General features: G+C 47.6%; 1 protein-coding gene across 2 annotated transcripts in view; it reads right to left on the reverse strand.

Annotated features, from left to right (window-relative positions):
- The window catches only part of LOC137305738 (myosin phosphatase Rho-interacting protein-like), a 242,455-nt gene that overhangs the window by 127,707 nt on the left and 89,997 nt on the right, over positions 1 to 24,751 (reverse strand). For both annotated transcript variants that reach the window (XM_067974676.1, XM_067974675.1), the window contains exons 10-16: positions 20,576 to 20,653; positions 16,740 to 16,805; positions 12,088 to 12,162; positions 7,677 to 7,754; positions 6,572 to 6,649; positions 2,755 to 2,838; positions 1,662 to 1,742 (exon numbers count right to left, since the gene is read on the reverse strand). In XM_067974676.1, the coding sequence (XP_067830777.1) occupies positions 1,662 to 1,742; positions 2,755 to 2,838; positions 6,572 to 6,649; positions 7,677 to 7,754; positions 12,088 to 12,162; positions 16,740 to 16,805; positions 20,576 to 20,653 (540 nt within the window). The remainder of the gene's footprint in view (positions 1 to 1,661; positions 1,743 to 2,754; positions 2,839 to 6,571; positions 6,650 to 7,676; positions 7,755 to 12,087; positions 12,163 to 16,739; positions 16,806 to 20,575; positions 20,654 to 24,751) is intronic.

Here is a 24,751-nt window from a genome sequence, read left to right on the forward strand (position 1 = left end):
AATTTGCTTGAGTTCTTCGAGGATATAACGTATAGGGTGGATAAAGGGGAACCAGTGGACGTAGTGTATTTAGACTTCCAGAAGGCATTCGACAAGGTGCCACATAAAAGATTATTACTTAAGATAAAAAATCACGGGATTGGGGGTAATATTCTGGCATGGGTGGAGGATTGGTTATCAAACAGGAAGCAGAGAGTTGGGATAAATGGTTCATTTTCGGACTGGCAACCAGTAACCAGTGGTGTTCCACAGGGGTCGGTGCTGGGTCCCCAACTCTTTACAATCTATATTAACGATTTGGAGGAGGGGACTGAGTGCAACATATCAAAATTTGCAGATGATACAAAGATGGGAGGGAAAGTAGAGAGTGAGGAGGACATAAAAAACCTGCAAGGGGATATAGACAGGCTGGGTGAGTGGGCGGAGATTTGGCAGATGCAATATAATATTGGAAAATGTGAGGTTATGCACTTTGGCAGGAAAAATCAGAGAGCAAGTTATTTTCTTAATGGCGAGAGACTGGAAAGTACTGCAGTACAAAGGGATCTGGGGGTCCTAGTGCAAGAAAATCAAAAAGTTGGTATGCAGGTGCAGCAGGTGACCGTTGGCTTTTATTGCTAGGGGGATAGAATATAAAAACAAGGAGGTATTGCTGCAGTTATATAAGGTATTGGTGAGACCGCACCTGGAATACTGCATACAGTTTTGGTCTCCATACTTAAGAAAAGACATACTTGCTCTCGAGGCAGTACAAAGAAGGTTCACTCGGTTAATCCCGGGGATGAGGGGGCGGACATATGAGGAGAGGTTGAGTAGATTGGGACTCTACTCATTGGAGTTCAGAAGAATGAGAGGCGATCTTATTGAAACATATAAGATTGTGAAGGGTCTTGATCGGGTGGATGCAGTAAGGATGTTCCCAAAGATGGGTGAAACTAGAACTAGGGGGCATAATCTTAGAATAAGGGGCTGCTCTTTCAAAACTGAGATGAGGAGAAACTTCTTCACTCAGAGGGTGGTAGGTCTGTGGAATTTGCTGCCCCAGGAAGCTGTGGAAGCTACATCATTAGATAAATTTAAAACAGAAATAGACAGTTTCCTAGAAGTAAAGGGAATTAGGGGTTATGGGGAGCGGGCAGGAAATTGGACATGAAGCTGAGTTCGGATCGGTCAATGCCCTGTGGGTGGCGGAGAGGGCCCAGGGGCTATGTGGCCGGGTCCTGCTCCGACTTCTTGTGTTCTTTAGATTTGTGGTTGGGATCAGATCAGCCATGATCTTATTGAATGGCGGAGCAGGCTCGAGGGGACGATTGGCCTACTCCTGCTCCAATTTCTTATGTTCTTATGTTCTTATGATAAGGGGTTGACCATTTAGGACTGAGATGAGGAGGAATTTCTTCACTCTGAGGGTTGTGAATCTTTGGAATTCTCTACCTCAGAGGGCTGTGGAGGCTGAGTCATTGAATATATTCAAGGCTGAGATAGATAGATTTTTGGACTCTAGGGGATCGGGCGGGAAAGTGGAGTTGAGGTAGAAGATCAGCCATGATCTTATTGAATGGCGGAGCAGGCTCGAGGGGCCGTATGGCCTCCTCCTGCTCCTATTTCTTACGTTGCCTGTGTTACCCACACCCCAAGAACAAATAGAAAAATGCCCTTACCTTATCGTGCTTGTCAGTTGTCAGATAGACATCTTTGTTGAGTGAGATTGAGGAAGTCCTGTTTGAGAATCCTCGATCAGTCTGTACGGGAACAGAAAGAGATCAACAGCTTTATAGGTTTGGGGAATAGCCTGTTTATTTATGTTTTCATTTCTTAGCTTCCTCCAGCTGCCACACATCCCCTTGTAACCAGGAGCACAGGGTATAAAAACACCAGACTTCTGCACCATGGAAACATCAGCAATACTGTATAGAGGGGGGAGCTGTTGTCATGTCAGCTCAGCCAATCAGAAAAACCGCTCCAGGCCAGCGGAAGAAAGCAATCCCAACGAATAACAAGCAGCTCCAACAGGGCAAAGGTCAAGCAGCATCCAACCGCATTCTGGGCGGAGAGCAGGGGAGGAGGGGCGGGTCAGGCTTGAGAGCGGGGGCGGGGCAGGGTCTGGCCGGAGAGCGGAGGGGGCGGGGTCTGGCCGGAGAGCGGAGGGGGCGGGGTCTGGCCGGAGAGCGGAGGGGGTCGGGGTCTGGCCGGAGAGCGGGGGGGGGCGGGGTCTGGCCGGAGAGCGGAGGGGGCGGGGTCTGGCCGGAGCGCGGAGGGGGCGGGGTCTGGCCGGAGAGCGGAGGGGGCGGGGTCTGGCCGGAGAGCGGAGGGGGCGGGGTCTGGCCGGAGAGCGGAGGGGGCGGGGTCTGGCCGGAGAGCGGAGGGGGCGGGGTCTGGCCGGAGAGCGGAGGGGGCGGGGTCTGGCCGGAGAGTGGGGGCGGGTATCATGGGAACACCATCGGCTTCAAGTTCCTCTCCAAGTCACACACCATCCTGACTTGGAGAGGGAGCTGTCATCATGGTCAGCTCGACTAATCAGAATAACCACTCCAGGCCACCGGAAGAAAGCAATCGCAACCGTTCCTTCATCACCGCTGACTCAGAAACCTGGAAATCCCCACCAATCACCACTGTCGGAGAATCATCACAAGGACTGTGACAGTTCAAGGAGGAGACGACCAGAACCTTCTCAGGGTAACTAGAGATGGGCAATAAACGCAGCCTTTCCAGTGTCACCCACACCCCAAGAACAAGTTCAAAAGTGCCCCTTACCTGCTCGTGCTTGTCAGTTGTCTGTACATAGACATCTTTGTTGAGTGAGTTTGAGGCGGTCCTGTTTGAGAATCCTCGATCAGTCTGTACGGGAACAGAAAGCAAACAACAGCTTTATAGGTTTGGGGAATAACCTGTTTATTTAGGTTTTCACTTCTGAGCTTCCTCCAGCTACCACACAACCCCTTGTAGCCAGGAGCACAGAGTGGGACCGTTGGGTGGTGGGAGGGGCTTGCGGGAATGGGCTGGGTGAGATGGTCTACACCATGAATGGTTCTGATGATCAGTTGTGTTGGGTGATCGGTGGGCAGGGTATTTATTGCTGCGGGGGTGACGCGGATTCTGGCAGCCTTCCCTCTCCCCTCCCCACTCTCCCACGGAGCAGACCAGCAGGTGCCAGGAATATTCCTCTCCTCCACCAGGGCCGAGAATTCCAACCACTGTCTTCTTGTGTAACCATCCCACGGCCCTCCCCCACCCCCCCGTCCCTTTCACCCCACTCCTCTTTCGGAGGCACCATCTCGTGTTGGGCTCCAGTTCCATGGACTCCAGCCACACTCTGGTACCTCACCCTCGTTGCCATTCTTCAGGTGAGCCTGGACAGTGAGTTAATGGGCTGTTCAACCCTGGGGTACATCACAGCCGACCTGTAGGCTGCCCTCACTCAATGTCCATATACACACATGGATACACATGCACACTCACTCGCAGATACCCATGCACACGCACACACACACACACGGATACATACACACACACTTGCAGAAGTCACTGGACAGCGATCAGGAGTGGAAATCCTGACCAATTCTCCCCTCTCCAGCCCTGGAGTGCGGAGGTAAATTTTAATACTCCCAGCTGCCCCTCCCAGCTCAGAACAGACCCGGGTTGAGACGGGGAGTCTTCCTGGCCGCCACAGCTCAGTAATTTACCAAACGGTGCATCGACCTGCCGAGCCAGGAGAAGCCCACTCTCCTGACGAGTATTCAGTGATTTGGGGATTTTAATGGCTGCTTGCCGAGTAAGGTCACTGCATCATGAAAATCGGTTTTTGGGAGATGAAGGCAATAAGATAACGGGCCAGTCAAGAGCAGCATGACATCTTCACGCAAACAGCCTGATTCCCGCGAAGGAAAGCCCGGACTCATTTGATGGAGATTCTCTGTCACAACATGGTGAGATGGTACTGGGCATTTACAGGAATGGGTTGGGAAACCGCCATGTCACCACGACATGACTAACCTGCGGAAATGCAACGCGGAACATTCTCAAGGAATCCACCTCAGGTTTGTCTCTAAATTAATCCTGAATACAAAAAGCCTTGGTTTACAGACTGAACCGGTCATGGCAAATATAAAAACCATGATCCAAAGTTATTCACAGGAGTGACTCCCCAAAAGCTCAATCAGTAAATAGTTGGTGTGCTCGGAGCAACCCAAACCAGGAGAATCCCAGACTCGATCCCTGCTCTGTGCTGAGTTAACTGATGTCAGTCAGGGCAACTTCGAGGCCATTGCAATAAACCTTCATTGTCTCCCCAATAGGGCAAGGAACATTCAACCAGGGGTCTCTCTCCTGAATAATATCAAGTGACCCATGCAGGGACGTGATCAGGCACAGATGTTGTGTGAGAACAGGGGTTGCCAACCCTCCAGGATTGTCCTGGAGTCTCCAGGAATTGAAAATTAATCTCCAGGACACAGCTGGGAGCAAACACTCAGGAGAGAAATCACTGGGGGTATTAAAAAAAACATTTTTATTCCGACACTTTTGTTTATTAATTATCAAAATGTTGGAGTTGGGAAAGAATAGGATGTTTGACTGACAGTCATGAATCATCCAATCGGTGATGAAGAGTCTGTTCGTCTTCCAATTGGCCGTGGGAAGGCGGAGCGTCGCGAGAATGGACATATTGGGCGACCAATGGGGGGAGGGGGCAGTTGGCAGGTGGAGGTCACATGATGAAACCTCCAGGAATACGTCCAACCAGAGTTGGCAACCCCTAGGTGAGAACCGGATCAGGCTCGAGTGTGATGCCCCCTACAGTTGAATGCTCCATAGCTCCACTCAATCATACAGTCAGCAGCTTCAGGACACAAGGGGAGAGTGGAAGGAAAAGCGGGAGGAGAGAAAGATAATTACTCACTCTGTCTACTTTCTTCCTTGTGTGCGAGAATCGCACTCTAAGATATTTTTAATGTTGTCTCTGTTCTCCTTCCTAACGGTTTCCCCGCTCCACACACCATCTCTGGCTGTGACGCTCCACTGAGATAAAGCTCCCCCCCCCAATAATAAATAAATCTGCAGCTACAACACATCGCTTCTACATAATGGGGTAAATTTTACAAATTTATGCAAAGTCTCACGCAGTGATGTTGCACATCTAGATTTGGAGGTCACTCTGCTCCCAAATTCCTGCGTGTTCCTGTCACACTGGATTCTCTCGCTGTAGTTATTGGGCCAGATCTTTCTGGAATGGGGCACCCCCGCGGCGTGCCCCGTTAATTAGACTTTTTCACTGCACCCTTCAGCTCCAAATTTTTTTTTTGCGCGTAACTTGCTGGCAACGGGGTATCTGGGGCCTTGGTCAATGGCGGGACCAATATCCCATGGAGGTTTAAGGATTGAGAAAGAGGGAAAGAAAGATTGGATTAAGAGAGAGAGAAAAAAAAAAGAGACAAAAAAGGACAAGAAAAAAAATGCAAAAATTTTAAATTTGACATTTTTAAAATCTCCAACAATAACCTGCAGGTATGAGACTGAGGAGTTTAAATTGTTCCCTTTCTGGGCCAGAGAGGTTGATTGACAGTCATTAACAAGGATCACGAGGGTAAAAGGTAATTACCAGACTTAACTTTCTGTGGCGAGTTTAGTGGACAATCAATGTGCAAATCCAGCAAGTTCTTAAAAATAACGGGGAGGCTGAGGGTGAGATGCTGTTTGTACGAGGCAAATGGCGGAGCAGCGTAAATCGAGCAGCAAGTTACAGAGATTCACAACTCTTGGTGTATCTCTTAATCCCCTAAACCTGCTGGCCGATTTGTGCATTAATAACGGCCTGTGTCGTTAACACCCTGTTATTCTTTTCCAGCAAGTTCTGGCCCGTTATTTTCGAAATAGTGGCTGTGGGATCTTTTACATCCACCTGAGAGAGTAGACGGGGCCTCGGTTTAATGTTTCATCCCAAAGACGGCACCTCCGACAATGCAGCACTCCCTCAGTACTGCACTGGGAGTGTTGGCCTGGATTGCAGGCTCAAGTCTCTGGAGTGGGACTTGAACCCACAACCTTCTGACTCAGAGGTGAGAGTGCTACCCACTGAGCCATGGCTAACACCAGTTATATGGTTAAACAAACATACAAAGACAATGGAAGCTGAATCCACTGTTAATGATGGACAGGGGGTGGGGGTGGGGGTGCAGTTCAGTGGGGGATGGGAACGCCAACTTCTTTGTTGTGAATCAAGAAGCAGTCCGGGTCTGTACGATCGAAGGGTGCTGATTTGTCTCCCTATTTGGAAGGGGTTCTGTTCCTAAATAATATCTTGGCTGTTGGGGGGTTGGTTGAAAATATAGAACTGCCCTAAAGCCGTTTGACTGTACAGGACATCGCAGCCAAGCCCGATCCTGTCCATTACAGACATCTAGCAGGAGTTCGTGGACAGTGATCAGGGGCGAGAATCCTAGTCCAGGGGCCAGTTGTGCCCAGATTATGTTGAGGTTGTTCCCTGGATCAATAAAGAGTTTCCCCTTCCCCCTAACCCGGGAAAACGCTACTTCCGCTGCTGTTCCATTGGTTGCTGTGAATTGAAACTCCTGACCTTATCACTGAGGGGCGAGTGGTGATATCCGGGAGTATAAGAGTTCGATTCTTCCGATGAGTTGAGCCTTGTATCCACCTGAAGGACAGACAGCAATGGGATTGAACAACAGTGCAGTTATCGAGTTTTGGATCCTCAGTGAGGCTGAGAGGAAACAATTCTGTAAGATGGGGCTCCTTCCACCCTGTGTTTACGGGACAGGGCAGAGCCATGTAGCTCATTCCCCCAGCTTGCAATTTTAGCCCCAGTCCCCTAGAACTGGTCCATATGTAACCAAAGCTTTAGTCTTGGGGCGATGACCTAGCACATTGGGTTAGTGCACACTCTCCCTGATGGCTCAGTTCGTAAATAGTCAGTCTGTATGGGACCGAGCTATTCGGAACAGTAAGATCCCAGATTCACTCTCTCGTTTGTGACGAGTTAGCTGATTGCAGCCAAAGCCACAATCTGGGCACAACAACTGGCCCCTGGACTAGGATTCTCGCCCCTGCTCAGCGGGTAGCACTCTTGCCTCTGAGTCAGAAGGTTGTGGGTTCAAGTCCCACTCCAGAGATTGAGCCCATAATCCAGGCCAACACTCCCAGTGCAGTACTGAGGGAGTGCTGCATTGTCGGAGGTGCCGTCTTTGGGATGAGATGTTAAACCAAGGCCCCATCTACCCTCTCAGGTGGATGTAAAAGATCCCACGGCCACTATTTCAAAGAAGAGCAGGGGAGATATCCCCGTTGTCCTGGCTGGTTTATCCCTCAACCAATGTCATTAAAACAGATTGGGGTTTAAATTGTAAATGCCCAGGGACATAAAACAGGCATAATCGCATTTGTGCCCATTATAGGACAGGCTCGATATTCCAGTCTATTGACAGGCCACTGATATTCAGATCCATGTCCAATTTCATCCCCTCTATCTGGTCATTATCACATTGCTGTTTGTGGGATCTTGCTGTGCGCAAATTGGCTGCCGCATTCGCAACATTACAACAGTGACTACACTTCAAATGTCCTTCATTGGCTGCTTCGGGACATCCTGAGGCCATTTAAGACGCTATATAAATACAAGATCTTTCTTTCAATGGAAGACACGTCCAAAAAGTGAAAATACCAACCCGATCGCTTCTGGAGAAAGCCCGAAGAAATCCTGTGTAAGAGTTCTGTTCGTCTGGTGAAGAGAACTTTGTGTCCACCTGAAAGACAGACAGTGGCAAGTTAATCTATGGTCTATCGATTTTGGGGGTTTTCGAACATTTCTAAAGCTGAAGCTAAACACTGGTGGAAAACGGACAGCCTTCTGCTCTGTGTATTTTGTTTTATTTCTTCTCAGGATGTGGGTGTTGCTGGCAAGGCCGGCATTTATTGCCCATCCCGAGCTGCCTTTGAGAAGGTGGTAGTGGGCCTTCTCCATGTGGTTAAGGTACTCTCAGCGACAATGAAGGAACGGTGATATATGTCCAAGTCGGGATGGTGTGTGACTTGGAGGTGGTGTTGTTCCCAATAACCTGCTGCCCTTGTCCTTCTAGGTGGTAGAGATCGCGGGTTTGGGGGGTGCTGTCGAAGAGGCCTTGGCGAGTTGCTGCAGTGCATCCTGTAGATGGTACACACTGCAGCCACTGTGCGCCACTGGTGGAGGGAGTGAATGTTTAAGGTGGTGGATGGGGTGAAAATCAAGCGGGCTGCTTTGTCCTGAATGGTGTTGAGCTTTGTCTTTTGCTGGGCTCCGCCATCACTGAGGATGGGGATGTTCTCGGAGACTCCTCCCATTAATTTGCTTAAGTTGTTTAATTGTCCATCAACATTCGCGACTGGATGTGGCAGGACTGCAGAACTTTGATCTGATCCATTGGTTGTGGAATCGCTTAGCTCTGTCTATAACATGCTGCTTCCGTTGTTTAGCATGCATGTAGTCCTGGGTTGTAGCTTCACCAGGTTGGCACCTCATTTTTAGGAATGCCTGGTGCTGCTCCTGTCATGCCCTTCACCCCCCCTCATTGAACCAGGGTTGGTCATCTGGCACGATGGTGATGGAGGAGTGAGGCTGTAAGGATAAACCCAGCGACTACAGGCCGGTCAGTTTAACCTCAATGGTGGGGAAATTTTTAGAAACGATAATCCGGGACAGAATTAGCAGTCGCTTGGACAAGTGTGGATTGATTAGGGAAAGCCAGCACGGATTTGTTAAAGGCAAATTGTGTTTAACTAACTTGATAGTTTTTTGATGAGGCAACAGAGAGGGTCGATGAGGGCAATGCAGTTGATGTTGTGTATATGGACTTTCAAAATGCGTTTGATAAAGTGCCACATAATAGGCTTGTCATCAAGATTGGAATAATGGGGGCAGTAGCAACAGGGATACAGAACTGGCTAAGTAACAGGAAGCAAGGAGTAGTGGCGAACGTTTTTTTGGACTGGAGGGAGGTGTACAGTGGTGTTCCCCGGGGTCGGTACTGGGACCACTGCTTTTCTTGATATATATTAATGACTTGGACTTGGGTGTACAGGGCACAATTACCAAGTTTGCAGATGACACAAAACTTGGAAGGGTAGTGAACAGTGAGGAGGATAGCAATAGACTTCAAGAGGATATAGACAGGCTGGTGGCATGGGCAGACACGTGGCAGATGAAATTTAATGCAGAAAAATGCGAGGTGATACATTTTGGTAGGAAGAATGAGGAGAGGCAATATAAACTAGAGGGTACAATTCTAAAAGGGTTTCAGGAACAGAGAGATCTGGGGGTATATGTGCACAAATCGTTGAAGGTGTCGGGGCAGGTTGAGAAAGCGGTTAAAAAAGCATACGGGATCCTGGGCTTTATAAATAGAGGCATGGAGTACAAAAGCAAGAAAGTTATGATGAACCTTTATAAAACACTGGTTTGGCCACAACTGGAGTGTTGTGACCAGTTCTGGGCATCGCACTTTAGGAAAGATGTGAAGGCTTAGAGAGGGTGCAGAAGAGATTTATAGGATGATTTCAGGGATGAGGGACTTTAGTTACGTGGATAGACTGGAGAAGCTGGGGTTGTTCTCCTTGGAACAGAGACGGTTGCGAGGAGATTTGATAGAGGTATTCAAAATCATGAAGGGACTAGACAGAGTAGATAGAGAGAAACTGTTCCCAATGGTGGAAGGGTCAAGAACCAGAGGACATAGATTTAAGGTGATTGGCAAAAGAACCAAAAGTGACATGAGGAAAAACTTTTTCACACAGCGAGTGGTTATGATCTGGAATGCACTGCCCGAGGGGGTGGTGGAGGCAGATTCAATCATGGCCTTCAAAAGGGAACTGGATAAGTACTTGAAAGGAAAAAAATTGCAGGGCTATGAGGATAGGGAGTGGGACTAGCTGGATTGCTCTTGCATGGAGCCGGCACGGGCTCGATGGGCTGAATGGCCTCCTTCTGCGCTGTAACCTTTCTATGATTCTATGATATGCTGGGCCGTGAGGTTACAGATTGTGGTGGAATACAATTCTACGGCTGCTGATGGCCCACAGTGCCTCATGGATGGCCAGTTTTGAACTGCTAGATCTGTTCTTAATCTGTCCCACTTAGCACGGGGGTGATGGGGCCAGACCACAGGATGGAGGGTGTCATCAGTGCGAAGATGGGACTTGGTCTCCACAAGGACTGTGCAGTGCTCACTCCTACCAATACTGTCATGGACAGATGTATGTGCGACAGCTAGATTGGTGAGGACTAGGTCAAGTAGGTTATTCCCTCGTCTTGGTTCTCTCACCACTTGCCAAAAGCCCAGTCTGGCAGCAATGTCCTTCAGGACTCGCCCAGGTCGGTCAGTGGTGGTACTAACGAGCCATTCTTGGTGATGGACATTGAAGTCCCCCACCCAGAGTACATTCTGTGCCCTTGTTACCCTCAGTGCTTCCTCCAAGTGGTGCTCAACATGGAGGAAGGCAGGCTGAGATTCATCATTGAAAACCCAACACCAGCAAATGAAATTCTCCACTCACCAATGATTAAAAGCATTTCAAGTGTTTAGGCCATCTTAACCCAGGTCCTAATGGATGGACAGCACAAACCTCTCCATAATGCAGCATAAACTGACATCTGCACTCAGAGAACATGGTTGGTATGGGAACCAGAAATATCAGACGCATGCTGTAAGGAGTGCTCGTCTGAAGTTTGGAGTAGAACAGAGGGAGCTTGCCTCTATATTTAACCCATATTATACTTGATCTGGGAGTGCTCAATGCTGACATTGGAACAAATCGTGCAAAACGTTCATTAAATCCATCACCCCAATAAACATTCAAACAAAAATAAATAAAAGGAATTATCCTTGTACCTGTTCCAAAACTAGTTCTGTCGTCCATTGGGAACTTATAGAATGTTACAGCACAGAAGGAGGCTATTCGGCCCATCGTGCCTGTGTCTGCTCTCTGGAAGAGCTATCCAATTAGTCTCACTCCCTCGCTCTTTCCCCGTAGCCCTACAAATTTTTCCTTTTTAAGTATTTATCCACTTCCCATTTGAAAATTACCATTGAATCTGCTTCCACCACCCTTTCAGGCAGCGCATTCCAGATCATAACAACTTGCTGAGTAAAAAAAATTCTCCTCATCTCCCCTCTGGCTTTTTTTTAAAACCAATTACCTTAAATCTGTATCCTCTGGTTACCGACCCTCCTGCCAGTGGGAACAGTTTCTCCCCATTCACTCTATCAAAACCCCTCATGATTTTGAACACCTCTATTAAATCTCCCCTTCACCTTCTCTGCTCTAAGGAGAACAATCCCAACTTCTCCAGTCTGTCTATCACTTAGCAGTGATACCAAAATACTTATCTCAGCTGATAAAGCAGAGTGAAGGCAAGAGAATGAAATGATCGACAATAGTTCGCACGAGCCTGAATCAGAATTTGTTTCCAGAGCTGCAGAGGAGCCTATCTATCCCCGAGAGAGTTACCCGACTGATGGGCAACACTCTGGGATGAAAAGGGCAGCAAGACTTCAGCGACACACCCTGGTGATGCTCCAAGGCCTGAACTGCAGGACATCCCCATAGTTGGAAGGAGGAGGGAGGGAGGGAGGGCGAAGTAGGTCAAAAAGCCCATTGATTGTAGGAAGAGGGGAAGATCGAGAGAGTGGTGAGGAGGTTCACAGTTTTGAGAGAAAAAGGGGTTTGAGGAGGATATGAACATAGTAGACGGGGTTATTGCAATATCAAAATAAGGACGAGCCCCGTGGAACTAACCCATGTTGAAGGAAGGGTGTCTTTTTCTCCAATCACACGGACAGTTCAAGATTCACACCTTCCCAGTTTACCCCAAGGGGAGGTGCACTAAGCGGGGGGTGAAATTACACAAGGGCGGGGGGGACGCAAACCAAACGGTATCGCAGGGGTCGCCCGTTAAACGCCCGTCCCGTAATCAGAGCCACTGACTTCAATAGATCGGAGTATCAGGTGTGTCCTACAATGGGCTGCAAATACAAACCCGCCTGTTTCACCACTCCGCAGGTTCCAATCTCACCCTCTGCCATGTTTGAAATGTAAAGTACTGACCTGGTCCCTGTTTGGGGAGGAACGTAGATACCCTGTGTGGGAGCTCTGTTCTTGTGAGGAGAACCTGCCGTCCACCTAAAGAAAAGGCATTAGGGTTTTATAGCTCAATTTTTTCCATTTTTGTCCCTTCCTCTCTGAGGCACCGACCCTCGCCAGCGTGCAATTGCACAGATTCCAAAATCCCTCTAGTACCTTGCTGGTGGCCCCCTCTTTATGCATGATGCTTGAGTCTGAACAGTGAGCGTGGGCAGGCTATTTGACTGTGGGAAACTTCACCGTTGAGCCCAATCATCTTCTGACACAATGCGCGCGCGCGCGCACACACACACACACACACACACACACACACACATTTCAGCATGGATCACCTGATACCGACTAGCTGTGGGAATCCCAGCTGATTATTCCTCTCCATAGCCCACGGATACCGAAGCCAACTCTGATGCTTCCATCACCGCACCAAGATGGGCTAAATCAGGACATACTACTAATTGATCCTGGGATCTTCCTGACATGCATGGCTCACTTCAACCGTGGGCACACAAGGTGCCATTTCAGACCATGGCACAGTCTGGACAGGTGGCACAGCGCATTGGTGCCCGATCAATGTCTTATTCCCCAGTTCCTTCCCCTACAGCACCTTGGAGGAAGCATCATTCATTGAATTTACAGCACAGGATCAGGCCATTCGGCCCAACTAGTCCATGCTGTTGTTTATGCCCCACACGAGCCTCCTCCCACCCTACTTCATCTCACCCTATCAGCATAACCTTCTATTCCTTTCTCCCTCATGTGTTTATCCGGCTTCCCCTTAAATGCATCGATGCTATTCACCTCAATTACTCCATGTGGTAGCCAGTTCCACATTCTCACCACTCTCTGGGCATTTGTTGCTAATTTCCTGGATATAGGTCTTGTTGGACAGTTTGAGGGGTGCAGGGGGAAGGTTGAAAAAAGAATAAGAAGATTTAAATCCTCACAAAGGATCACAAACATCACCATTCTCCACTAGGGTTCAAATACTTGGGGACACAAATCAAAAACGAGGAATCTCACAAAAGGCAATAGAGTTGTGGAATCCGTTAGTAGGAAAGTAAACAGTGTGTACAGGAATCCTTTCATACCCAGTATGTAAGAAGCCCAGACAGGATTCACTGCTGGATCTAGTAATGGGAAATGAACCAGAGCAGATAAGAGAAGTAAGCATGGGGGAACATCTAGGCAATAGTGATCATAACATAATAAGGTTTAAAATAATGATCGAGAAAGGCAGAAGGAAGACTTAAACCAAAAATAATAAATTGGAAAAAAGCTAATTTTGAGGGATGAGACTGGAACTAGGGAAGATAAACTGGGAATAAAATTTGACAGACAAAGAGATAGAACAGCAGTGGGAAATATTTAAAACGATGATCAAGAGAAATATATTCTGCTAAGAAAACAAGAACAAACTAGCTAATAATGGATGAATAAAGAGATAAGGATAAAATTGAAACTGAAGAAAGAGGCATACAGTAAGAACATAGACAATAAAGGCGAGGATGACAAAAGGGAATACAAAGAGGTTAGGAAAGAAGTAAAAAAGCAATAAAGAAGGCAAAGAGGAACTACGCAATGAAATTATCAAAGAATATAAAAAGAAATAGGAAAGTATTCTACAGACACATAAATAACAAAAGAAAAATCAGGATAGGGATAGGGCCACTAAGGAATACACACCATAAACTCACAGATAATGACAGCAAAATGGCAGAAATATTAAATAATTAATTTGCCTCAGTATTTACCAGGGAGTCTAACATGGTGGACATGACATTAGAAGAAGAGTTCAAAAAAGATATGAAGACATTTAAGATAGAAAGGGGGGAGATAACTGATAAACTAATCAAATTTAGAGGATAAAACCCCTGGTCCGGATGGATTGCATCCGCACATATTTTAAAAAGTTAGAGAAGAGATAGCAGAGGGACTGTTACGTATATATAAAAATTCATTAGAAAAGGGAATAGTGCCTGAGGACTGGTGGATATCTAATGTTACTCCTATATTTAAAAAGGAAGATAGAACCAGTCCAGGGAACTATGGACCAGTTAACATAATGTCGGTGGTAGGAAAGATAATGGAATCTTTACTCAAAGATGTAACAGAAAAACATCTAGGAACTGAAAATATAATGAAGAATAATCAGCATGGATTTCAAAAGGGAAGGTCATACTGGACCAACCTGATTGAATTCTTTGAAGTAACAGAGAGTATAGACAAGGGTAATGTAGTAGCTGTAATATATTTGGATTTTCAAAAGGCTTTCAATAAGGTACCACATAGTAGACTCACGACTAAGGTCAGAGCATGTGGAGTCAGGGGACTAGTAGCAGAATGGCTACAAAACAGAAAACAGGGAGCAGGAGTTAAGGGTAACTACTCAGACTGGCAAAATGTGGGAAGTGGTGTTCCACAGGGATCAGTGCTGGGACCACTGTTCACAATTTACATTAACGATTTGAGCTCGGGAATCGGAAGTACAGTTTCAAAATTTGCAGATGACACCATACTGGGGGTTATAGTTAATACTGAGGAAGAATGCAACAAAATACAAGACATTAATAAACTTGCAGAATGGGCGTGTAATTGGCAAATGAATTTCAATATCGAAAAAAGTGTGAGGTGGTGCAATTTGGTGGGAAGAATAAGGAGGCCACATCCTGCTTGGATAATAAGAGTCTAAATGGGATAGAGGAGCAAAGGGATCTGGGGGCACGGATACACAACTCACTAAAAGAGTGACGCAGGTTAATAAGGCCATAAATAAAAGCAAACAAAGCACTAGGGTTCATTTCTAGAGGGACAGAATTGAAAAGCAGAGAAGTTATGTTAAACTTGTATAGAACCTTGGTTAGACCACACTGTGCACAGTTCTGGGCACCATGTTATAAAAGGGATATAGAGGCATTGGAGAAGATGCAAAAAGACTCACAAGGATGATACCAGAACCAAGAGGATATACTTATCAGGAAAGACTGAACAGGCTGGGACTCTTTTCTCTAGAAAAGAGAAGACTGAGGGGTGACCTGATAGAGGTCTTTAAGATTATGAAAAAGTTTGGTAGGGTAGACGTAGAGAAGATGTTTCCACTTGTGGGGGAGACCAGAACTAGAGGTCATAAATATAAGATAGTCACTGATACATCCAATAGAGAATGCAGGAAAACCCCAAATATTACTGGGATGCTTCACATTAACACCAGCCTCAAACCAGCTCTCACCCCTCAAATTCCACCAATGGGACACATCCAATGAAAGATCAACCAGGTCTTGCTCCATTAAAACTGCAAATAATGCTGGAAAACTGCAAATAATGCTGGAAAACTGCAAAGAACACTAGAAAACTGCAAATTCTTTTCCAGAGCCACACACTTGCTCTACCTCACTTTCCAGCTCAGTCTTCCCTTCCGAGCAACAATCTACAGGTGCTTATAACTCAAGCTTGAAATCACCTTCTCACTTTCTTTTCCAGCTCAGTGATGTGCTGCATCGTGAACCCTGCCCCTTCGACAAGGCTTCTCAATAATTTTTAAATCTCATTTTCTACACTCTCTATTCAGAGGTCCTCCAAAGCAAAGCTGGCAAATCCTTAGTTGAAAAACTAAGCACCAGGGTGTCCATCAATTTAAGGCTCTGAATTATTTACTTCAATTTGATTTTCCCATTAAAGTAGTCTTCAGATTTGGGGAAATGGTTTAAAGAGTCAGTTTCGTCATCCGCAACTGAAAGTCAGTTCCATAGAATGAATAACTGTAAATACACACATAATCTGGAGTGTCTAACTGAACAGTGAAAATGTGGCTTGCATCTGAAGTGGTTCACTACTTCTGATCAATACTGAGTTTGCATTAGTGGGGCAGCAGCAGGGACATTTTTGCTTAGAATCATTGAATCTTACAGCACAGAAGGAGGCCATTCGGCCCATCGTGCCTGTGCCGGCTCTTTGAAAGAGCTGTCCAATTTAGTCCCACACCCCACTTTTTCCCCACGACCCTGCAATTTAGTCCTCTTCAAGTACATGTCCAATGGCCTTTTGAAAGTTCCTATGGAATCTGCTTCCACCGCCCTTTCAGGTTGTGTGTTCCAGATCATAACAACCTTCTGTGTGAAAAAATTTCTCCTCATTTCTCCTTTAGTTCTTTAGTCAATTATTTTAAATCTGTATCCTCTGGTTACCGACCCACTTGACAGAGGAAACAGTTTCTCCCTTCTTGCTCTATCAAAACCCCTCATTATTTTGAATACCTCTATTAGGTCTCCCCTTAACCTTCTCTGCTCTAAGGAAAACAATCCCAGCTTCTCCAATCTCTCCACATGACTGAAAGTTCCTCATCCCTGGTACCACCCTGTTAAACCTCCTCTGCACCCTCTCCAAGGCCTTGACATCCTTCCTAAAGTGTGGTGCCCAGAATTGGCCACAATACTCCAGATAAGGCCCAACCAGTGATTTGTAAAGTTTTAGCATAACTTCCTTGCTGCTGTATTCAATGCCTCTGCTTATACAGTGGTAATAAGCTAGCTGGGAGTCACAAGCACAGCCGATGAATCAGATGCTCTCATGTTTTCCATTGGTTTAAATAGGACTCGTGTATTTAACACGCAAACACTGACCTTGGCAGCAGACCGCAGATATCCAGTGTAGGAATTTGATTCTTCTTTTGAGAACTTTCCGCCTGCCTGGGAAAAAAAAACAGCACCAAGTTTATACAATGAACAGGATGGAGTTTGGGTTTCTGCCGTGTTTCCATTAAACTGAGGGATGGCAGTGCTGTAAAATGGAGACCTGCGGCAGGTGGTGAGCGAACCAACACGAGGGAAAAACTTACTCGACCTCCTCCTCACCAATCTACCTGTCACAAATGCATCTGTTCATGACAGTATTGGTAGGAGTGACCACCGCACAGTCCTCGTGGAGACGAAGTCCCGTCTTTGCACTGAGGACACCATCCAACGTGTTGTGTGGCACTACCACCGTGCTAAATAGGATAGATTCAAAACAGATCTAGCAGCTCAAAACTGGGCATCCATGAGGTGCTGTGGGCCATCAGCAGCAGCAGAATTGTATTCCAGCACAATCTGTAACCTCATGGCCCGACATATTCCTCACTCTACCATTACCAACAAGCCAGAGAATCAACCCTGGTTCAATAAGGAGTGTAGAAGAGCATGCCAGGAGCAGCACCAGGCGTACCGAAAAATGAGGTGCCAACCTGGTGAAGCTACAACTCAGGACTACATGCATGCTAAACAGCGGAAGCAACATGCTATAGACAGAGCTAAGCGATTCCACAACCAACGGATCAGATCAAAGCTCTGCAGTTCTGCCACATCCAGTCGTGAATGGTGGTGGACAATTAAACAACTAACTGGAGGAGGAGGCTCTGTAAACATCCCCATCCTCAATGATGGCAGAGTCCAGCACGTGAGTGCAAAAGACAAGGCTGAAGCATTTGCAACCATCTTCAGCCAGAAGTGCCGAGTGGATGATCCATCTCGGCCTCCTCCCGATATCCCCACCATCACAGAAGCCAGTCTTCAGCCAATTCGATTCACTCCACGTGATATCAAGAAACGGCTGAGTGCACTGGATACAGCAAAGGCTATGGGCCCTGACAACATCCTGGCTGTAGTGCTGAAGACTTGTGCTCCAGAACTAGCCGCATCTCTAGCCAAGCTGTTCCAGTACAGCTGCAACACTGGCATCTACCCGACAATGTGGAAAATTGCCCAGGTATGTCCTGTCCACAAAAAGCAAGACAAATCCGATCCGGCCAATTACCGCCCCATCAGTCTACTCTCAATCATCAGCAAAGTGATGGAAGGTGTCGTCGACAGTGCTATCAAGCGGCACTTACTCACCAATAACCTGCTCACCGATGCTCAGTTTGGGTTCCACCAGGACCACTCGGCTCCAGACCTCATTACAGCCTTGGTCCAAACATGGACAAAAGAGCTGAATTCCAGAGGTGAGGTGAGAGTGACTGCCCTTGACATCAAGGCAGCATTTGACCGAGTGTGGCACCAAGGAGCCCGAGTAAAATTGGAGACAATGAGAATCAGGTGGAAAACTCTCCAGTGGCTGGAGTCATACCTAGCACAAAGGAAGATGGTGGTGGTTGTTGGAGGCCAATCATCTCAGCCCCAAGATATTGCTGCAGGAGTTCCTCAGGGCAGTGTCCAAGGCCCAACCATCTTCAGCTGCTTCATCAATGACCTTCCCTCCATCATAAGGTCACAATGGGGATGTTCGCTGATGATTGCACAGTGTTCAGTTCCATTCGCAACCCCTCAGATAATGAAGCAGTCCGAGCCCGCATGCAGCAAGACCTGGACAACATCCAGGCTTGGGCTCATAAGTGGCAAGTAACATTCGCGCCAGACAAGTGCCAGGCAATGACCATCTCCAACAAGAGAGAGTCTAACCACCTCCCCTTGACATTCAACGGCATTACCATCGCCAAATCCCCCACCATCAACATCCTGGGGGTTACCATTGACCAGAAACTTAACTGGACCAGCCACATAAATACTGTGGCTACAAGAGCAGGTCAGAGGCTGGGTATTCTGCGGTGAGTGACTCACCTCCTGACTCCCCAAAGCCTTTCCACCATCTACAAGGCACAAGTCAGGAATGTGATGGAATACTCTTCACTTGCTTGGATGAGTGCAACTCCAGCAATACTCAAGAAGCTCCACACCATCCAGGACAAAGCTACCTGCTTGATTGGCACCCCATCCACCACCCTAAACATTCACTCCCTTCACCACCGGCGCACTGTGGCTGCAGTGTGCACCATCCACAGGATGCACTGCAGCAACTCACCAAGGCTTCTTCGACAGCACCTCCCAAACCCGCGACCTCTACCACCTAGAAGGACAAGAGCAGCAGGCACATGGGAACAACACCACCTGCACGTTCCCCTCCAAGTCACACACCATCCCGACTTGGAAATATATCGCCGTTCCTTCATCGTCACTGGGTCAAAATCCTGGAACTCCCTTCCTAATAGCACTGTGGGAGAACCTTTACCACACGGACTGCAGCGGTTCAAGAAGGCGCCTCACCACCACCTTCACAAGGGCAATTAGGGATGGGCAATAAATGCCGGCCTCACCAGTGACGCCCACATCCCGTGAACGAATCAAAAAAAGGCGACCGTGCCACCTGTGGCCAACACGAGATAATTAGACCAGGAACAGCAGGGTGTGGTGTCTCCCTTGTGTTGATCTGATAACTCACATTGATAGCAGCTATTATAACATCAACACACTTTCTCCCCCTTTGGAGCTCTGTCCCAGACACTGTTACCACCTGGAGCTCTGTCCCAGACACTGTTATCACCTGGAGCTCTGTCCCAGACACTGTTACCACCTGGAGCTCTGTCCCAGACACTGTTATCACCTGGAGCTCTGTCCCAGACACTGTTATCACCTGGAGCTCTGTCCCAGACACTGTTATCACCTGGAGCTCTGTCCCAGACACTGTTACCACCTGGAGCTCTGTCCCAGGCACTGTTATCACCTGGAGCTCTGTCCCAGGCACTGTTATCACCTGGAGCTCTGTCCCAGACACTGTTATCACCTGGAGCTCTGTCCCAGGCACTGTTATCACCTGGAGCTCTGTCCCAGACACTGTTATCACCTGGAGCTCTGTCCCAGACACTGTTACCACCTGGAGCTCTGTCCCAGACACTGTTATCACCTGGAGCTCTGTCCCAGACACTGTTATCACCTGGAGCTCTGTCCCAGACACTGTTATCACCTGGAGCTCTGTCCCAGACACTGTTATCACCTGGAGCTCTGTCCCAGACACTGTTATCACCTGGAGCTCTGTCCCAGACACTGTTATCACCTGGAGCTCTGTCCCAGGCTGCGTACAGCCATGGCTCAGAGCTCCAGGTGATAACAGTGTCTGGGACAGAGCATCAGATGGGGAGAAATAGTGTGTTGATGTTATAATAACTGCTATCAATGTGAGACTTTTGACTCTGAGTCAGGAGGTTGTGGGTTCAAGTCCCACTCCAGAGACTTGAACACAAAATCCAGGCTGACACTTCAGTCCCGTACTGAGAGAACTGGAACTGAATTGCAGAGTTAATCATCACTTGCTGGAACATGATTCAGCCCAGGAGATATGTCTGACTTGCCTGTCTGTATGAGTACTGCAACCACCAAGGTTCAATTCACAGAATGATTGCCCATGTTACCCTGCTCCCCAGCTGCATCCTATTATTGTTATGACTAATATTTTAAAACCACTTAAAATGCTTTTGCCTATTTCTGCAGATTTTCTGTTGTGCAGATTGGAGTGGTGATGACATAAAAATGGGCCAATTGTGAAAGGCCTTACACAGCCAATGGCAGTCAATGGGTCAGCTGCTCTCACGCCTTCCCATTGGTTCAAAGAGGACTCGTATTCTCTGTGTGACTGACATGAAATTACTGACCTTGTCGTTTTTCAGGGTGGTCCGAGGATATCCCGAGTAGGACTTCGATTCCTCTTTTAAGGAAAACTTTCCACCCATCTAAAGGAAAGACAGTGTCAGGTTTATACAATAAAATCCAGAATCTCAAAACCATGGAATACCGTTCCTCCCTCAGGCTTCCCGGCCTCCTACAACCTACCGGATTTTAAACCCCAAGCTTTGTGTGAACTAACGGCATTTTCTTGACTTACCTCATCGTCTCTCCTAGTTCTTCATTGTAACCTGCCTAAAAGCCCTTCCTCCTTCAGCTAGGTTTCTCAATTTGCATAAATAGCGATAATGTTTCAGTTTTTGTCTATCAAACTGTGTTAAAATAGAGGATAGAGAAGAGCAATTCTGTGATCCAGGAGGGCCAGCAGGGAGTGACACACCCACAGGGAGTGACACCCACAGGGAGTGGTCAGGGAGCGACGCTTGCTAATGCTGAGGGTCCTGAGGACAGTCATGGTGTGTCCAACTTTGACCTCACGCTGCTATTAACAATTCTTTGATGAAGTAACGGAGAGGGTTGATGAGGGCAGTGTGGTTGATGTTGTCTATACGGACTTTCAAAAGGCGTTTGATAAAGTGCCACGTAATAAGTTGGTTAGCAAAATTGAAACCCATGGGATTAAAGGAACAGTGGCAGCGTGGATACAAAATTGGCTAAGACACAGAAAGAGAGCAGCGGTGAACGGTTGTTTATCAGACTGGAGGGAGGTGTACAATGGTGTTTCCCAGCGGTATTAAGAAAACTGATCTTTTTGATATATATTAATGACCTGGACTTGGGTATAGGAGGTACAATTTTGCAGATGACACAAAGTTTGGAAATGTAGTGAACATTGAGGAGGACATAGGCCAACTGGTGAAATGGGCAGACACATGGCAGATGAAAGTGATGCATTTTGGAAGGAAGAATGAAGAGAGAACATATAAATTCAGGACAAGTTGATGTGGCTGTTAAAAGAGCATACGGGATCCTTGGTTTTATAGAGGCAGAGAGTATAAAAGCAAGGAAGTGATGGGAAACCTTTATAATTCTGGGCACCGCACTTCAGGAAGGATCTCAAGGCCTTGGAGAAGGTGCAGAGGAGATTTACTAGAATGGTGCCAGGGATGAGGGACTTCAGTTATGTGGAGAGACTGGAGAAGCTGGGGTTGTTCTCCTTAGAACAGAGCAGAACATATACACAATATTATGATGGAGTAAATAAGGAGAAATTGTTTTCAATGGCAGGAGGGTCGGTAACCAGAGGACACAGATTTAAGATCATTGGCAAAAGATCCAGGGGGGAGAGGGAGAGAATTTTTTTTATGCAGCGAGTTATGATCTGCAATGCAGTACCTGAACAGGTGGTGGAGGCAGATTCAACAGTGACTTTGACAAGGGAATTGGATATTAACTTGAAAAGGCAAAATTTGCAGGCCTATGGGCAAAGAGCAGGGGAGTGGAACTAATTTGATAGCTCTTTCAAAGAGCCTGCACAAAAACAATGGGCCGAATGGCCTCCTTCTGTGCTGTATAATTATTTGAACAGATACTCTGACCTCACACTAATATTAACAACAACAACAACAACAACTTGCATTTATATAGCACCTTTAATGTAGTAAAACGGCCCAAGGTGTTTCACAGGAGCGATTATCAAACAATATTTGACACTGAGCCACATAAGGAGATATTAGGACAGGTGACCAAAAGCTTAGTCAAAGAGGTAAGTTTTAGTGAACGTCTTAAAGGAGGAGAGAGGAAGAGAGGCGGAGAGATTTAGGGAGGGAATTCCAGAGTTAAGGGCCCAGACAGCTCAAGGCACGGCCACCAACGGTGGAGCGATTAAAATGTGCAAGAGGTCAAAATGGGAGGAGCGAAGAGATCTTGGAGGGTTACAGAGATAGGGAAGGGCGAGGCCATGGAGGGATTTGAAAACAAGGATGAGAATTTCAAAATCGAGGTGTTGCTGGACTGGGAGCCAATGTAGGTCAGCGAGCGCAGGGGTGATGGGAGAACGGGACTTGGTGCGAGTTAGGATATGAGCAGCAGAGTTTTGAATGAGCTCAGGTTCATGGAGGGTGGATGATGGGCCAGGGGAGCATTGGAATAGTCAAGTGGAGAGGTAACAAAGGCATGGACGAGGGTTTCAGCAGCAGATGAGCTGAGACGGGCGGAGATAGGCGATGTTTCGGAGGTGGAAGTTGGCGATCTTGGTGATGGAGTAGATATGTGGTCAGAAGCTCATCTCAGGGTCAAATTGGATGCCAAGGTTGCGAATGGTTTGGTTCAGTCTCAGACAGTACCGAGAGGGAGGCTTAGAGTTGGTGGCCAGGGAATGGAGTTTGTGGCGGGGACCAAAGACAATGGCTTCGGTCTTCCCAATATTTAGTTGCAGAAATTTTCTGCTCATCCAATACTGGATGTCAGACAAGCAATGTGACAAATCAGAGGCAGTGGAGGGGTGGAGGGAGGTGGTGGTGAGGTAGAGTTGGGTGTCGTCAGCGTACATGTGGAACCCGATGTTGTGTTTTCGGATGATGTCACCGAGGGGCAGCATGTCAATGAGAAATAGGAGGGGGCCGAGGATAGATCCTTGGGAGACTCCAGAGGTGATGGTGCGGGAGAGGGAAGAGAAGCCATTGCAGGTGATTCTCTGGCTATGGCTGGATGGATAAGAATGGAACCAGGCGAGGACAGTCCCACCCAGCTGGACGATGGAGGAGAGGCATTGGAGGAGGACGGTGCGGTCAACCGTGTCAAAGGCTGCAGACAGGTCGAGAAGGATGAGGAGGGATAGTTTACCATTGTCACAGTCACATAGGATGTCATTTGTGACTTGTGACTTTGATAAGGGCCGTTTCTGTGCTGTGACGGGGACGGAAACCTGATTGGAAGGATTTGAACATGGAGTTGCAGGAAAGATGGGCACGGATTTGGGAGGCGACAACACGTTCAAGGACTTTAGAGGAACGGGAGGTTGGAGATGGGGTGGTAGCTTGCAAGGACAGAGGAGTCAAGGGTGGGTTTTTATGAGGTGGGGGGTGTAGACAGCAGATATAAAGGGGAGGGGGACAGTACCTGAGGAGAGGGAACCGTTAACAATATCAGCCAACATGGGAGCCAGGAAGGGAAGTTGGGTGGTCAGCAGTTTGGTGGCAATAGGGTCGAGGGAGCAGGAGGTGGGTCTCATGGTCAAGATGAGCTCGGAGAGGGCCTGAGGGGAGATAGGAGAGGAAGTGGAGAAAGATGCGAGTTCAGGGCAATGGCAAGGGGGATCCGTAGGGGAAGTCTGGCTTGGTGGGCGAGGGAAGCGGCAGAGGCAGCTGAACGGATGATCTCAATCTTAGTGACAAAGAAATCCATGAGCTCTTTGCACTTTTTGTTGGAGGTGGGGGCGGAGGAGGCAGGGGAGAGGGGTTTAAGAAGATTGTTTGTAGTGGAGACGAGAAGCCGGGGGTTATCTTTGCATTCCAGGATGATCCTGAATGAGCAGTTTTGGCAGAGGCGAGCAGGACCCAATAGTCCTTTATGCGGTCCAGCCAGTTTTGGCGATGAATGGCTAAACCAGTTGTCCGCCATGAATGTTCAAGTCTGTGTCCCTTGAACTTAAGGAAGTGGAGATGGGGTCTGTACCAGGGGGAACGACCAGGGTGAGAGAGAGTAATGGTTTTAATGGGGACAAGGGCATCGAAGGTGGGGGTGAGGGTGTGATTGAGCAGATCGGTAGCTGCAGAAATGTCGTGGTGAATGGAGGGCCAAAGGCTGGACGGTTGGGAATTTGAAAGTGCCGTTGTAAGCGACTTCGGGAAGAGTTTTTCCAGGGGCTGAAACAGAAGGAAGTGGGGCTCGGAGGGAGAAGAGGGATGTGAGTGGAGAAGGATACAAGGAAGCGATCAGAGGGGGCCTTATCTGTGATTGACACGATGGGAGTATTGGCAAGGTGGAGGGGGTGGCCGTGAATATGGGTAGGGGAGTTTATATGGAGGGAGAGATTAAGGGAGGATAGGAGGGCAGTGAACTCCAAGGACAGAGGGCACGATGAGTTGAGATGGAGGTTGAAATCACTGAGGATGAGAAGTCGGTCGTGCAAAAGCTGAGGGAGGAAAGCATTAAAGCTATCTCGGTGAGAAACTTGGTGTGGTCCTTGGGTGGGCGATAGAGAA

Source organism: Heptranchias perlo, chromosome 40, assembly GCF_035084215.1.
Source record: "Heptranchias perlo isolate sHepPer1 chromosome 40, sHepPer1.hap1, whole genome shotgun sequence".
NCBI lineage: Eukaryota > Metazoa > Chordata > Chondrichthyes > Hexanchiformes > Hexanchidae > Heptranchias > Heptranchias perlo.